Source organism: Notolepis coatsorum (genome assembly GCF_963971535.1).
Source record: "Notolepis coatsorum genome assembly, chromosome: 3".
NCBI lineage: Eukaryota > Metazoa > Chordata > Actinopteri > Aulopiformes > Paralepididae > Notolepis > Notolepis coatsorum.
In genome coordinates this window covers 108,878,095-108,895,089 of record NC_140167.1, presented here as the reverse complement: position 1 = coordinate 108,895,089, position 16,995 = coordinate 108,878,095, and the positions used below count along the sequence as shown (strand labels likewise).

General features: G+C 42.0%; 2 protein-coding genes across 5 annotated transcripts in view; both read right to left on the bottom strand.

Annotated features, from left to right (window-relative positions):
- slc12a8 (solute carrier family 12 member 8) overlaps positions 1 to 4,341 on the bottom strand; it is a 75,348-nt gene extending 71,007 nt beyond the window's left edge. For 2 of the 3 annotated variants that reach the window (XM_084310205.1, XM_084310206.1), the window contains exons 1-3: positions 4,159 to 4,341; positions 2,696 to 2,764; positions 2,214 to 2,386 (exon numbers count right to left, since the gene is read on the bottom strand). In XM_084310205.1, the coding sequence (XP_084166331.1) occupies positions 2,214 to 2,342 (129 nt within the window). In that variant the 5' untranslated portion in view covers positions 2,343 to 2,386; positions 2,696 to 2,764; positions 4,159 to 4,341. The remainder of the gene's footprint in view (positions 1 to 2,213; positions 2,387 to 2,695; positions 2,765 to 4,158) is intronic. The other variant, XM_084310207.1, reaches the window with a different exon arrangement.
- A 203-nt stretch (positions 4,342 to 4,544) lies between these two features.
- znf148 (zinc finger protein 148) overlaps positions 4,545 to 16,995 on the bottom strand; it is a 31,837-nt gene continuing 19,386 nt past the window's right edge. For both annotated transcript variants that reach the window (XM_084310208.1, XM_084310209.1), the window contains exons 3-6: positions 15,922 to 16,045; positions 12,442 to 12,525; positions 11,233 to 11,351; positions 4,545 to 11,105 (exon numbers count right to left, since the gene is read on the bottom strand). In XM_084310208.1, the coding sequence (XP_084166334.1) occupies positions 9,465 to 11,105; positions 11,233 to 11,351; positions 12,442 to 12,525; positions 15,922 to 16,045 (1,968 nt within the window). In that variant the 3' untranslated portion in view covers positions 4,545 to 9,464. The remainder of the gene's footprint in view (positions 11,106 to 11,232; positions 11,352 to 12,441; positions 12,526 to 15,921; positions 16,046 to 16,995) is intronic.

The following is a 16,995-nucleotide window of genomic DNA, read 5'->3' as shown; positions in this document are numbered from 1 at the left end:
GAGACACGTTGCTCAGGGTACAGAAGGTGAGACACGTTGCTCAGCGTACAGAAGGTGAGACACGTTGCTCAGCGTACAGAAGGTGAGACACGTTGCTCAGGGTACAGAAGGTGAGACACGTTGCTCAGCGTACAGAAGGTGAGACACGTTGCTCAGCGTACAGAAGGTGAGACACGTTGCTCAGGGTACAGAAGGTGAGACACGTTGCTCAGGGTACAGAAGGTGAGACACGTTGCTCAGGGTACAGAAGGTGAGACACGTTGCTCAGCGTACAGAAGGTGAGACACGTTGCTCAGGGTACAGAAGGTGAGACACGTTGCTCAGCGTGTACAGAAGGTGAGACACGTTGCTCAGCGTACAGAAGGTGAGACATGTTGCTCAGGGTACAGAAGGTGAGACACGTTGCTCAGCGTACAGAAGGTGAGACACGTTGCTCAGCGTACAGAAGGTGAGACACGTTGCTCAGGGTACAGAAGGTGAGACACGTTGCTCAGGGTACAGAAGGTGAGACACGTTGCTCAGGGTACAGAAGGTGAGACACGTTGCTCAGCGTACAGAAGGTGAGACACGTTGCTCAGCGTACAGAAGGTGAGACACGTTGCTCAGGGTGTACAGAAGGTGAGACACGTTGCTCAGCGTACAGAAGGTGAGACACGTTGCTCAGCGTACAGAAGGTGAGACACGTTGCTCAGCGTACAGAAGGTGAGACACGTTGCTCAGGGTACAGAAGGTGAGACATGTTGCTCAGCGTACAGAAGGTGAGACACGTTGCTCAGGGTACAGAAGGTGAGACACGTTGCTCAGCGTACAGAAGGTGAGACACGTTGCTCAGCGTACAGAAGGTGAGACACGTTGCTCAGGGTACAGAAGGTGAGACACGTTGCTCAGCGTACAGAAGGTGAGACACGTTGCTCAGGGTACAGAAGGTGAGACACGTTGCTCAGGGTACAGAAGGTGAGACACGTTGCTCAGGGTACAGAAGGTGAGACATGTTGCTCAGGGTACAGAAGGTGAGACACGTTGCTCAGCGTACAGAAGGTGAGACACGTTGCTCAGCGTACAGAAGGTGAGACACGTTGCTCAGGGTACAGAAGGTGAGACACGTTGCTCAGGGTACAGAAGGTGAGACACGTTGCTCAGGGTACAGAAGGTGAGACACGTTGCTCAGCGTACAGAAGGTGAGACACGTTGCTCAGCGTACAGAAGGTGAGACACGTTGCTCAGGGTGTACAGAAGGTGAGACACGTTGCTCAGCGTACAGAAGGTGAGACACGTTGCTCAGCGTACAGAAGGTGAGACACGTTGCTCAGCGTACAGAAGGTGAGACACGTTGCTCAGGGTACAGAAGGTGAGACATGTTGCTCAGCGTACAGAAGGTGAGACACGTTGCTCAGGGTACAGAAGGTGAGACACGTTGCTCAGCGTACAGAAGGTGAGACACGTTGCTCAGCGTACAGAAGGTGAGACACGTTGCTCAGGGTACAGAAGGTGAGACACGTTGCTCAGCGTACAGAAGGTGAGACACGTTGCTCAGGGTACAGAAGGTGAGACACGTTGCTCAGGGTACAGAAGGTGAGACACGTTGCTCAGGGTACAGAAGGTGAGACACGTTGCTCAGGGTACAGAAGGTGAGACACGTTGCTCAGCGTACAGAAGGTGAGACACGTTGCTCAGCGTGTACAGAAGGTGAGACACGTTGCTCAGCGTACAGAAGGTGAGACACGTTGCTCAGGGTACAGAAGGTGAGACACGTTGCTCAGGGTACAGAAGGTGAGACACGTTGCTCAGGGTGGAGGTCAACCTGGAGTTCAGGGTTCAGAGCCAGTCTAATGACAGAGTTTCTGATGAGGTTATTCAACCTGCCAACGTCGCCGGCTTTGACATTGCCCACCCGCCCGCGCCCCCAGCACACAACAGAATAGAAGAGCACACTAGCCACCAAGAACGGCAGAACATCAGGAAATGAGACGACATTCTTCTTGGTGACAAATTATGAAATAAATACCACTTTCTTTTTGCCTTTTTTGGGATACATTGAAATAATTGCGCACCTCCCCCTTCCCAAATGTCAACGAATCAACCACCTAGCGTTAATAGGCAGAGAATGCAACAGCTAGGAAGTGAATCAATCCCCATCTCTCAATTCAGAGATATTGTCTTACAAGGTCTCAGACAAGGTGATTGGGAATGAGATTGATAGAAGACAGTTCTACCTGTGCCTCTTCATGGAACAGATCATGGACGTGCGCAGTGCTGCCCACAACACCCCCGGGCTCCAACAACCCCACGCCATCCTTGTGGTTACGCCTGTGCACAGTCCAGCCTACAGGAAGGGTCTCCATGGCAACCGATAGGTGGGATGGAATGTATTACCTCACTTCCTTCACTGTGCATGGATGAATAAAACCATAGCAAAGTCTGTTTATAGTGTCCCATAGAGACGGTCTTGCCATAGTAATAGAAATTGCAGCATGATTTATAAGCTCACACGACACACACAATTAACTGAATACTGGCTCTGAATAAACATGCACACTGAAATGCACATTACAAATTGCCAAGTTGAAGGTCACAGTCTATTACTCATTGCTCAGAGTTATTATTCATTAACCACTCACAACCCGATAGGAAAACAACATCATTCACAATTCAGTTTTAATTTAATAATCTTTGTTCTCATCAAAATTCACAGTACCTTGCATTCTAATGACGAGGGATAGGCTGAACAGCTTTCTCCTATTTGGCACCCAGGTCATGGAATAACCTTCAGAACACACTACAGCTTAAAGGGATATTTCACTTTAGTAGAACATGTAAAAAATAAGCAGTCTTAACTTTATCTAAAGTCACAAGTAAACTAGTGACCACTGCTGTCCCTGTCATCCGCTGTCACCACCGTTCCTCATTCACTTCCATTCACTTTGAGGACCAAGTTTAAATATGATACTTCTGAATAATAAACAAACAATACAGCAATATTATTATCTCATTTTCTGAGTCAAATGTACTTCTTTTTTGGGGGGGGGATCTAATGTTGCCATTTTCAAATTATATGAGTATAGGAATTATTTCTCACTTGAGATGTTATTGAAATCTGCACATCAGTAGTTTGTTTATATTTCAGAAGTACAATATTTACAATAGGTCCTCTAAATTAATGGAGGTAAATGAGGATCTGGCACCTGGGAGGAACGGTGGTGTTGACAGGGACAGCAGTGGTTGCTAACTTACTTGTAGATGCCCTTGAGATTTAAATATATTACCTGGCCAAGATGGCACGCTATTACAAAGTTATAAAATAGAGCATGTTACAAACAGACAAGGGACAACAGATAATAGAAAATCCAAATTTCTACAGTTTTTGCAGAAGTGCACTTCCTAAAGTAAAGGAGCATACTATAGTATTTTTGACGCGTGGGTTCCAAGTCTTACCTTGATACAAAAATCAAACATTTTCATAATCTTTTAGCCCTACTGAAAATAAAGTTATTTTCTGTCGATTTACCACATACAATAAAATAAACACCACATGAAAAGTCACCACCATTCTATCATCGGAGGTGCATTTATTTTCCATTTTAGTAATTATTTTTTAATTTAATGTGGTGACTTCCATGGGTTTAAGACACATTTTCAGATACAATGAAAGCCAATCACCATTTTTCAGTAACAGTTCATTAATTAAAAGATTATGAAAAAAGAACCGACAGTTACCTTTGTATCAAGGCTATAATTGAAGACATGTAAAAAAAATACGGGTATGGTCCTTTGAATATAAATAAAAAATAAATACAATGAAATGCCCCCACCTCCTCTAAATTAAACAACTATAGTTTAAAGTGTGTGTGCCCAATACAAACGGCCACCCGGATACAACCGGTGTGTCGATTACTCAGCTGCTCGTGCCTTGTATGCTATGCTATTAATATTATTTGTTTGTGACTAGATTCTGATATTTGATTGGCCAATATAGTCCCCATTATAATACAGAAATAATATTGACAAAAATGAAATGTGTTTCTATATTTGCAGTAACATTCCGCTGTCCTTGAGGCGACGCGCGGTCTCCATCCAGGCTGCGCGCCTGATAAGAGCTACAGCAGCCTCAGCCTGGCTGCCAGGGAGGACGCGTCCAACACCCACCCAACTCGTCCTTACCTTTTCACAGGACACACCGGCTCGTTCAATGTCAAGAAGGAAAACAACTGTTACAAGACGAATCTTCCCAGGTCCTTATTTTACCACACTAACCTACGTGTACATAATTATTTAAACGACGTCAGCAACCGGCAGGTAAATGTTTGTTTTGCCCAATGCCATTTAGGGTGTGTTGCTGAGCTCTAAAAAGATGTTGCATGGCTGCCATATGAATGGTTTGTTGGTTTTGGCCAACCTTCGAATGGGCTGCCAGCCATTTCAATGGCGATTACGGTCTTCAACTTGAGCCTCGGACTGAATATCCCTGAAATAACTGTCACTCATTATTGCCCAATGCCCATTCCATATTTTAGTAAACATGAATCAAAACAAAAACATACTGATAATTATTTTATTTATAAGGACATGACACACAACAATCAAAACAATTTAATCAGATCTTTTACAAATCATAGTATATTGCAAAAATCTATTCATAGTAGGCTACTTTACTGAAATGAATCAGCTACAATAAAGCCGCACATTAATATATTCATAAAACAAGTTCACTCGACCCAACAACTTTGACCATGCAAATCAACCCTACCATCTTGCTTATGATCACTTCCTCAGTGGAATAAATTCAATGATTCATATAACTTAATTTAGTCCTTTCTGAAGTTCTGTAATGGTACGAAAACACCAGACAAAAGTCACTCGAGAAGGACATTCCTGCCCATAACTGAATGATCTTGACATACTGTATTCACAAATCAGAAAGATGAGGGAATCAATAGTGACTGTATATGATATAGGTACACATCAGTGCCTTATGCAACATTACATGTTTCAAAAATAGAACAAAGTTTTTATCAAAAAGTTCATTCAGACATTTTACACAAAACCATTTTTTTCTTCCTCTAGCTTATACAAGGACACTTAAGGCCAGGTTATGATAAATAGTTACTTAAAACCAAAAAAAGATAGCATGATTGGGGTACTGCCGGTGTAGGTAATTGATTTCCATCAACAATTTCTCTTCATTTTATATTAGCAAATCTTCACTGCTCAAAGGTTATTACCAAAGCAGAAATGTGCAACTGCACTGTGCTTTTGAAAGTGCTTAGATTGGAATAGATAACTAGTGGAGTATTTCAACCACACCTATATAATTGAAAACCAATGGGGAAAACAATATTCAGGGAGAAACAAAACCTTTTTTTTTTTTTAAATGCTTTTCGTCACAATTTCTGTTGTAGAGAACCCATCATCATACATGATTTAGTTGCAGATAAGTTATTGTGAATTAATTAAATGATTTTTCAAACTAAACATTAACCAGCCCTCTGCCAAAAATGGTCAATGTTGTTAATACAATGGAGATACCATATATACAAATGTATATCAGAAAGCCACACCTTCACAGCAAGTGAAGTGGGTTCATTGTCAACCCGAAAAATATTGAAAAACTGCATTATAAACGTGCATTCCTTTTGACAACGTGTCTCTTGCACAAAGCCTAGTCACCCTACTAATGAGCACCAGTATTTCTCAGAACATAAAAATGCACAATGTGAAAAATATACAAGATATTTACAGCAGGGTAGTTTCTATACATTCTAGAAGGAATGTTCACAGAGGAAAATGTTGCTGTTTGATTCATAATGAGGGTGCCGTCTGTCCCTGATTGTCAGAAGAAACGTAACGGAGAGGAACTTCGATGATGTCAAACCTAATGATACACAGGACATCAATGTTTGTGAATTGCGCCAAAACCAAGACCTCACACACATAAAAATCACCACAGCAATGTCTGAGGCAGTATATATATATATATATACAAACGAGATTAACATATGTTATATAGAACCATGTTCCTCAAGGCCTGAGCAAATGTGGCTTATTGAGTTGTACTTTGTAAATAAGAATTGCCATCAAAACTAAAGACATCTGAAGATGTCTTCTGAGGTAATTCCTCTGAGCACAGAATTTGTGAGAATTAGCTTGGGGCATTTTCTATTGCCTCTCAAACGAGGTCACTTCTAGGTTAAGAGCACTAAAAGACCATGTGACACTGATTTAAAGTCCTTTGACAGCTCCTAACATTCTAAGCTTACAGAGTGGATAAAGTGATAGCTTATATATTAGCTAATAATGTGCACATATTCTATTCGGCTTACCTTATATCACTACCAACCAGAAAGAAATACAAACATATAGGAATGGATGGAAATATTGAAAAAAGGCACAGATGAGAACTAATAACATTGAAAAAAAAGAGCACATTTCCCCCCCACTATATAACCATGCTAAAACGTAACACTTACAATCAGAACACAATGGGTTGCTTTGCTTTCACGTGCCCAATTTTGTTCCCCAATTCAACCAAATTGCTTCCCGGTGGGATGCAAAATAACTGCTGAGAGAAGGTTACAGAGATGGGCACCATGACACCAAGTGAAAGCAAGGGAGGACAACAGTAACTACAAATGGCTGATAGACAAATTAAAGAGATTTCTTTTTTTAAACCAGCAGATCAGTCTGTCCACCACTCATAATCTCAAGAGACACTTAATTTAACAGAAAAACTGTCTTAACCATATAAGCATGATATGGGCAGTTTCTCTTGAGAGAGAGAGAAAAACCTGTACTTAAACATTTCCCACTCAAAACGCAAAACAATAGACTTTGTTCCTTTCTAATAAGACCAATGTCACACACAGAATGAGCATAATCCTGGCCAGGAGTAAATTGTCCAATACAACGCTCCCTTATCTATAGACCCAGACCTACTTACTACTTATTTAAGGGAAATGAGCATTAACAAAGAGCTCTCGCATAGTTCAGAAGGACAGGCGACATACACTATGTGGACGGACAGGACACAGTCCTTTTGCTCTTTGATCGGCGCACATGCCGAGCCATGTTTAGTATGACACCAGTACGCTAGTATGCGGATGTTGGTGGTGCGTGGGCATGCCTATGCATAAGTAGGAGAAGGTTTGCTAAATGCATAACTTTTGATGTCGGATGAAAACCATGCATCTCAAAAATGTAAACTTTTCAGGAACTCAGAAAACCCTAATTTTCATGTTTCATAGGTCCTAGGGTCATGAAACAGGCTCACATGATAAGAGAACCATGTAAACATTCATTCCCAGAAAAAAGGAAGGAAGGAAAAGAGAAAATGACCAAAACTGGAGATATGCGGTTTTCATCCGACAGCAATGATCATTTGAGTCCATGTGGACCCCAGCAGTCAGTCCAATGCGGACCCCAGCAGAGTCAGTCCATGTGGACCCCAGCAGAGTCAGTCCATGTGGACCCCAGCAGAGTCAGTCCATGCATGCCGTGTCTGGACTGTGATGTTCATGCGTACATAGCGTCCGCAATACTAGCATACTGGTGTCATAATATGGCTCGGCATGCTGATCAAAAGGAGATTGGTGGATCAGAGAGCTGGTACGCCTGGACTGTGAAAGGCAAAGGACTGCAGACTGTCTGAATGATTGACATTGTGTGTACAGTATGTACCCTGTACTTGTAGACTATGTCAGAGCCTTAGGTCTGCAACCAGTAAGTGCATGCAACAAAAACGTAGTACAAATTGATGCAAAAAAAAATTATAATTACCCGTTTTGTACAATATGACCCAATTTCCAGACCAAGACCAATAACAGATTCTAGAATCTAGAAGACAAAGCATTTTGAATGCCTGATCTTTGACACTTGCTTTTTTTCTTATATAAAATAAAGGACATTCAAGGAACAGTGTTCTGCGTCCAGACATCCAGGCCAAAGAGCATGTGCACGTAGTGTGCACACAATCGTCAATCAATTGGTCGTTTTGGTCTTAGTCGACGAGTCAATTATTATGTTTTTTTCCATGGTGAATGAGATATTTTCTGAAAAAATTATAACCTCTCTGGTAACCAAGAGATTTAAAGAGGTCTTTCTGAATGATTGCATGTGGGAAACACAATTATACATATTATTTTCGATTAAATCATCGAATTGATTAGTTGACGAAAACTACGACTGTTAAGACTAAGGATTTCTTCAGTCGAGGACAGCCCTATACACATGTAATGTTAATTGTGCAATTAACAAATAAAAGGTTAGTAAAAAAAAAAAAGCATTCTAAGAAACCATATTAATTTGGTCTGCATTTGTCTTACTGGTGATTAGAACACCCACGTTAAAGCCAATAGTGAACTCTCCCGATGAATACAATGAGCAGTATTTCATCTACGGCATACACTACTACATCTTGTAGATGTAGAGTACATATTTTAGTGACACCCTTTCAGGTGACAGAAAATAAAGTGACTTCAAATTAAGACCAATAATCAATAATCATATTCAATCTTTCATCATGAATAGATTCAATAGGCCACTAGACAAGTGTTTGGCAGTCTGGGGGGAAAAAGTGCCTGGAATTAAGTGAAACTAGGGCTGGACGATATGGACAAAATATCACATAAAAATACTTGTCTTAGTTTTGACGGTATACTAATATTTTATGCTATTTAGTTGTCCAGTACATATGGAATGGGATATGACATCTGATGTCTTTATAATACAATTGTCATGGTGCCATTTCATTCAAAATCGCATTTTTAAATGTGACTTCTTTAATATTGCTGCAAGGAACACTATTCAGATATATATTTATATGTTTACAATAAGTATATATCGTTGATGGTGGTATTGTAAAAATGACGGTATGCCTTTAAGTTTGGTATGTCCCAGCCCTAAATTAATAATTAAAATTGTTTTTGATTACTTTCCACCATGAAAAATATAGGGTAGCTGCTAAAGACGTAGCTAACAGCAAAAGGGCTTTACACATAATATGCCTACATTTTTAGTTAAGTGGAAAATATTGCATTAAGCAGCTATGACTTAATAATATTTCTGTGCAAGCAAATGTGAGGCAAAATGATTCAATGTTAAAGACACAAAACTAAAGTGAAAAATAATCTATGGCAATGATACGAGTGAATACTCCACTACATAAATTGCATTGCGCTTTGGTTGCTAATCTCTTGATTTACATTCCACTTTTCCTCAGAATGAGATACACCCACGAATCATGTAAATTGGGGGGTGGGGGCCGTAATACCTTTTCCATTATTCCCATTTGTTTCTATTGAAATGAACAGGCTGGGGAAATAAGCAAATTGTCCTTTTTATAAAAAAATATCTAACAACGCTTTGAGCAACCGCCACATTTGCAGTGGGACCTATTTTGGCAGAACAGAGGACATGGGATATAAAGTGCCATTGAAATTATTACAGATATGAATCCACCTCCCTGCCCCCCGTCAACCAAATGTTTCACTGGAGGAAACGTCGGGGGAGGAACCGAGTTGAGACCTGGTCTCTGTGACCGTAACCAGGGGGAATTCTGAGTAGTCTGTACTGTGACCTCGCAGACTAACTTGTCCGTTGGCAATAGTGAACTGTGAGGAGGCTCCAGACCTCGATGTCTGGAAATGAGATCTTAAGTTCTGATCAAAGGTGTTGATTTGAAAAGTCTGCAGCATTCCTTGTGAAGAGTCCAACTTTTTGGAGGGCGAGACCTGTTCCAGAAAGTCCTCTTCGCTCGGGGACACCGCGGAAGGGGTGGTTGTTTCGTCGCCTGGAAAAGAGAAGGAGTGCTGAGAGTCCCCCACCAGGAGCCCAAAGTGAGGTTTCTCTAGGGCCGACCTTAGTGGAGAGCTCATTCCTGATTTAAACCTGCTGGGGGAAGGGAACTGTTTCTCTGTGGAGAAGAGTGGCTGCCCAGCCAGGGTTGGGTTCTCCGAGATCAAGTTGAGGCTCTGGCTGCTCAGGTAGCTATCGTTCTGGCTGGTCCTCTCCAGCGCTTGCTGGAGGAACTTGGAGTACTCGTGCAAAAGGCTGGCCTTCTCCGCGGGTGGCTGAGGCTGGGCGCTGGAGCCCCCCAAGCTCTCCACAGGGCTGCCGTCTGAAACATCCGAGGAGTTTATGGATATGCTGGAAGTCACCTCTGTGTCGGCCACGCTGAAAGAGATGTCTGGCTGCCCGTTGGCTTTGTTGGAGTAGTGGTCCAGCAGAGTCTGGAGGACTTCGTCTGGCAGCACGCTCTTATCGCTGGTCGCCTTAATGTCCGTGCTGAGGGGCTGGGGCTCCAGGATGGTAGCAGGGACAGTTTCGTCGATGACTGTTGACACCACAGTTTGTGTAACAGAGGGCTGACTGGAGATGCTGCTTACACTCAAGGCATAATCCCGGCTGTTATTAGCCATGGCAGCCTGGAGATAGCGTTTCTTCTTGAGGAACTGCATGGCATCGTCGTAGTTTGTGCTGCTTGTTGCTGGCTTGGTTTGTCCTCCATGGAGGGTTTCGACAGGCTCAAGTTCAGTGTTGCTCTCTACATCCAGAAGGCCTTGTTTGTCCACAATCTCAAAAGTGTACCTGGTGACCTTGCCACTTTCCTCATAGGAAGACAAAGGGGACAGGCTGGGGGGTGGTGGTGGTGGTTCGTTGGGTTGTTTAAGACTCCTTTTGGAGAGCTTCTTCAGGACCAATTTAGGAGGGGGAATCTCTTCAGATGATGACTCTCCCTCCGGGTCCCGGCAAGCTGGCTCTTCAGGAAGTTCCACAGAGTAGTCTGCTATCACATACTCATGTTTGACCTTGGAGGAGACGGCATAGAGAGGTAGACAATCAATTTTGCTTTGTCTCTCTTCCCCTTTCTCTGCAGTGCTCACAACAGCAACCACATGTTCTTCCATTTGGGCAGCAGCCAAGTTATGCAACTTGTCCGAAGTCTTCTGTCGTTTTTTCTTGGGCAGCGAGCACTCTTTGACAGGAAAGGAAAAACCAAGAGATTCTGTGTCACGGAGAGGTCCAGCCTTCCCGGCTGCCTTGTTGGCCTTCCTCTCCCTGTTTTCGTGGCACATCCGCCTGTGCTTTAAAACCCGGTCTGTTCTGGAGAAGTACTGTGGGGATAAAGACCAAATGAACATAGCTTTTTGCAGTTGCAGCTGAAGAAACACACAACTTTTGCCAGCATAAATTTTATGGCAGAAAAAGAATCTTATCTTATTATCTTCAAAGAAACGTTACCTGGTGACAGTAGTCGCACTGGTAGGGTTTTTCTCCACTATGAGTCCTCTTGTGTCTCTCCATGTGGTACTTCTGAATGAATCTCATCCCACACTCATCACAGCGAAAGGGCTTCTCACCTAGGCAAAACAGATGAAAACGAGGACATGGATGATCCATGAAATACCTGGGTGAAATAAGTCTTGGTGGCTATTGACGTAGTCACATCTTTTTCCCACGCCCTATTTGGTCGTCACTTTAAAAAAAATAATAATCAGGTTAGGGTGGGGCGTGAAGTCTCCACTGAGGTTAAGGTTTACAAACAACTTTTCAGGTGAAAGTTACAACAAGGTCTGACATTACAGCTTGGCCAAGTGACGCCAACTAGGGCGCGGAAGTAAAGAAAGACAAATTGACATCAAGGGTTGGGAAGGTTACTTTCAAACTGGAACCCATTACAGATTAAATTATTAAAATAGCAATCAGTTATGATTATTTTAATCGACCAAAAATACAGTTGAACAAACTATTTATTCCAATTAAAAAAGGACCAAACCAGTATAATTTTAACTTCGCCATTACCAGAGATTGTCCCTGTCTTTAATCAATTATGCGTTCATAGGTGTATAAAGTGTATGTTTTTGGTAGATCTCAGCCTACCTTTCACACTGCCATTGATGTTGAAAAGGGTTGAAAATATACTCCATGAAACCTGAAAGTCACTAGATATATGTAATTCACCCTTGTTTCAAGTTCAAGTTTCTTTAATAGTTGTCATACAGAAGTACAGAATACTTTTATACAAAATGCTTCTTACTGTTACGCTCCAGAGACTGTGCAAGACAAGATAAGTATGAAATAAAATAACATAGTATAGCATGAAAATTAGAAGTAAAAAATGAGGTCACAGTGTTCAGTATAGACATGTGAAACATTGTGAAAACAACTGCAATTTTACATTCACAAACGTTACTGTATTAACTCCACTACAAGCCATTAAAGTCGGGGGCACCCAGGATAAAATAACAAGTGTACCCAACTGAATGCTGAAGTTCGACGTACAGAGCTTGTAGTAGAGTGTTAGCGAAAGTAAAACAACCCAGTGGTTATCAGAAGGCTGAGTTACATAATGCGTTTCAAACAACTTTCAAGTCTCAAGAGTATTTCCCACCCCTTTTCAACATCAACAATGGCAGTGTGAATCCCAAACTCTTGAAGTCCTTCACTTACCAGTATGAATCTTTTCATGTCTCTGGAGGAGATACTTTTGAATGAAGCGCATATCACACTGGCTACACTGGAATGGCTTCTCACCTGGAAACAACACATTAGCACATTACACTTTTGCAAAGTTTCATCAGCTTCTTGCAGCATTAGTACGACCGTTCATCCTCTGATCTTTGAAACCTAGCTTTCACTCAAAAATAAAACTGTACGTCTTATATCACAACCATCATTTTCTAGTTTCGGGCAACAGGGTAGATATCACAGCGTTATATCTGCTTTGTAGGATGCAGGATGGCCTAAAGGTAAAGAGGCCGGCCAGTAACGTTGGATAACCACCATTGACAGGAGGGTGTATTCCAGTTGTGAGCTGGTGACTGACAGGTGACTGGTAATACATCTATGGTGCCCAGCACCTCTGCCTAAGTGCTCTTGAGCAAGGCACCAAATTCCCAAACTGCTCCAGGGGGCACTGCAGGCAACCTCTCTGATAAAATGTATGTGTGTGGAAGACTGTGTGCATGTGTAACTAGGAAGGATATGCGAAGACTATTTTAACCTCTTAAGCCCTAGCCATATTTTCAGAGAATTCGCCTAAAAGTACATACCCAAGTATGTAAAGATTGATTGATTGATTGAAAACTTTATTAACAGATTGCAGAATGGGTACAGTACAGTACAGCTCAATACATACAATTGTTAAGGGGATGCAGACCAGAGAAAGACTTTCGTCTTGTTTACATCAGGGTCCTCCATTTTCAATTCATCGTAACATATATGACATACATGACATACAGATACAGTACTGCTACATCTATACATTTATGACATACCAGATTTGCAAATACAGTACTGTTTGTGATACGAAAAGAGTCCAGAAAAAAAGAGTATATTTGATGTAGAAACTGTACATTGGAGGTGGTTGGGTAGGTGGGGGGGGGGGGGACTGTACATTGGAGGTGGTTGGGTGGGGACTGTACATTGGAGGTGGTTGGGTGGGGGGGGGGTTGGGTAGGAGGGGTGGGTGGGGGACACTGTACAACTGTACAAGCAAAACTTACATTGGAATATTGACAAGACCATACTTGGTAATTTACTGTACATTGGAGGGGGTTGTGTTAGGACATTTACAGGGGCCAGTTTCGAATTGCAGTCTCCCGTAGGTGTTTTTTGAGTGTTTTTGAAAGTGGGTAGTAATTCACATTCCTTTACAGCTTTGGGTAGGGCGTTCCACATTGATGTGGCATAATTGCGAAACGTGTTTAGTCCCTTGTTTGAGCCGAATCTGGGTTTAACATGATTTGTGGAGCTCCCTCTGGTGTTGTGATCGTGGTATTCACTGACCTTTGGGAAGTATTTAGACATGTACATGGGTACCTTGGTCGTGTAGTGTATCTTGTAGACCAGGCCCATTGCAAGTTGCTGTACTCTGTCGTCTACTCTAAGCCATCCTAGGTTGTCAAAGTGGGCAGGGGTGAGGTGGGTTCTAGGAGTAAGGTCAAGCAGTAGTCTGACCAGTTTGTTTTGAGATGTTTGTAATTTTGTTTTTAGTGCCTTTGAGGTGCTTTGGTACCATGAGGTGCAAGCATAGTCGTAGTACCCTTGAATGAGTGTTCCTGCCAGAGTCTTCAGGGTATTCTTGTTTACCAGTGAGGAGATCCGGTACAAGAATCGAGTTCGTTGGTTGACTTTTTTTATTACATTGGATGCCATTTTGTCACAGGAAAGATTTGCCTCTAGGATGGAACCCAGGTAGGTAATATCTTCTTTCCTTGTGACAATATTGTCACCCACTGTAACTGAGAAGCCGTCGGTCTTGCTGAGTTTGTTATTTGAACCGAACAGAATGGACTCTGTTTTGCCCATGTGTAATGATAGTTTGTTATCAGCGAGCCATATGGAGATTTTGCCTAGTTCTGAGCTGAGGGTTTTTTCAACCTGTAACTTGTTCTTGTCAGAGACCAGCAGGGCTGAGTCGTCCACAAACAGGAACAAGTTGCAATCACAAGCTGACGACATGTAATTAGTATAAATTAGGAACAGTAGCGGACCTAGTATGCTTCCTTGTGGAACACCACAGCTTACTGTGAGGGGGGGGATAGGGTTGCTCCACTTCTAGAAGGTCTCAGGGAATGTATTCCCAGTGTCAGAAATATTGTGTCTGTTACTTTTTCCATCTTTTATGGAAATAATAAGATCATGCTAACATTGACCAGATGTGAAAATTGCCACTGAGCTCATTCAGCACCTTCTTGAGATCAAGTGTACAAAAGATCTAAGCAAATTAATAAAGGGTAGATGATTTACAGTTTTTTTTGTATAGACTACAACGATTTCATGAGTGCTTCTTCTTCTCGCGTCTAAATTGTCCGTTTTCCGGTGCAAAGCGCAGATATTTTTATAAGCTCATATTTAGCTAATAACACTTAAAAAAATAATTGGTAAACAAACGTAGTGCTGAAAATATACACTTTGCCTGCTGTTTTGACAGGGTTAGGGTCTTCACTCTTGGCTACATTTGAAAAAAGAAACGCAACAATACTGACTTAACGTTCAGGGGCCCACATGCGGGCCGTCACGTACTCGCGCGCACATCGCAGCACTTTGCCATCGTCTGCCGGCTGCATTCTTTGCCATGCAACAAATACATTGTTGGAAAGTTGAATTTGCCGCCTTTCGATTGTCACCACACTCGACCTATTGCGTGCCTCCAGTCTCTAGTTACAAGATGAAACATCCGACGAGCGTCATTTGACAAGCCGTTCAGACAAGTGACCACGTCCGGTTTGGCCGGGTCCTGAACCAACCAGTCACTGCTGATGGCGAAAATGATTGACCACCTTTGTAGCCAATGAAATTCTGGAGCCAACGGTATATTACATGAGGGCTGATTCCTACGGTAAACGGGAAGAAGAAGACGAAGAAGATGTTTGTTTGGAGAATTCCGCATTCGGAATATCGTTGTTTTTATTTTCAAGTTGTTATAGCGCACAAAACGTTTTCAGCCATCCGGCCTTCATCAGTGTGCTCCGCCATTTTGGACGAATTATTACATATACAAGGATTACAAAAACATCTGTAATGGATGTTGGATCTGTATGACTATAAGACTTCAGGCAATGGAACCGTTATGTTTTCCAGCTCCTACCTCTCAGCTGGAAACCAAAAATAGGCATCTGGCAACAAGTAAACAGAAATGTAAGTCCACAAAACTTTTACTTCTGTGTGTTCAAACCTCTGTAACTATTGCATTAGCACTCAACGTGATTTCAGAACGTTACCTTTCAAAAGAGATCAGACTCATGCATGTGCTATACGTATAAAGTATAATAAATCACAAATTACTTTGGGTATGCAATCGTCAGGCGTTTTATGCAAAATGTGGTTAAAGAAAAGTGGTTAAGAGGTTAAATTGCCTTATGTACATTGACAATGAAGTAATCCTCTTTATCAAATCACTAATCTTGAATGACGGAGCGCTCATACCGGTGTGGATGAAGACGTGCCTCTGTAGATGGTAGTTTGTTCGGAATGCGGCGTTACAGTGGACACATATGTGACATTTGGGGTTCTGGAGGCCCAATGATCCATCATCGTTGATGGTGAGAATCTATCAGAAGGAGGAACAATAGATTAGAAAAAGAAAGGTAGTAGTATTTAGGAGTATAAAAAATTAAGTAAATGAAAAATAATTATTGATTAGGGCCAACATGAACTATCCAGATATCCAGGACATTTACAAGCATTGCAGGGCCAAGGCTAAGAGAATAACCAAAGACTCTAGTCACCCAAACAACTGCCTCTTTGAATTGCTGCGGTCAGGCAAGCGCTACCGGAGTCACATGGCCAGTACAGAGAGACTCAGAAGGAGCTTCTATCCCCAGGCCATCAGGATACTCAATGACTCCATGTAACAACCCATCATCTACACTCATTCTCATCTGCATAATAACGCCCCCTCTATGTTTGTAGCCACCGTGCACACTCAACCATTATTTATTGCAGTATGCGTGGAATTGAAGTTTAACAGTGAGTTAGCATTGTAGGGGTGGGGGGGGGAATCGATACGTAGTAGTTTCGCGATACTTTGCGTGGCGATACTGTATCAATATTTAATTATTCATAAATCTTTTTTTTTGTATAAGGAAGTTGCATTGTTCATTTCAATACCTGTAATAGTACAGTAGTCCACACACACACCCATGGAATATGACTGTAATACAAACAGTTCAGTTTGTCAGGTACATGCAACACAGATTAGTGTTTACATCCGTCTGCTTGAGAAAAAGAATACCATGTTCTGCAATAAAAATTATTGAAGTGAGATGAACAGACTGAACTTTATTTTATTAGATAAAACATGTTGACAGTTTTACTTTGCAGTTGAAAAAAGGTAATAAATTTAATTTGAGCAAAACATTAATAAAATATCGCAATATTTTCAGCGTATCGCGATATATTTAGTATCGCGATAGTATCGTGACGCAAGTATCGCGATAGTATCGTATCGTGAGGTCTCTGGCGATTCCCACCCCTATAGCATTGGGTTCGCATTTAAAA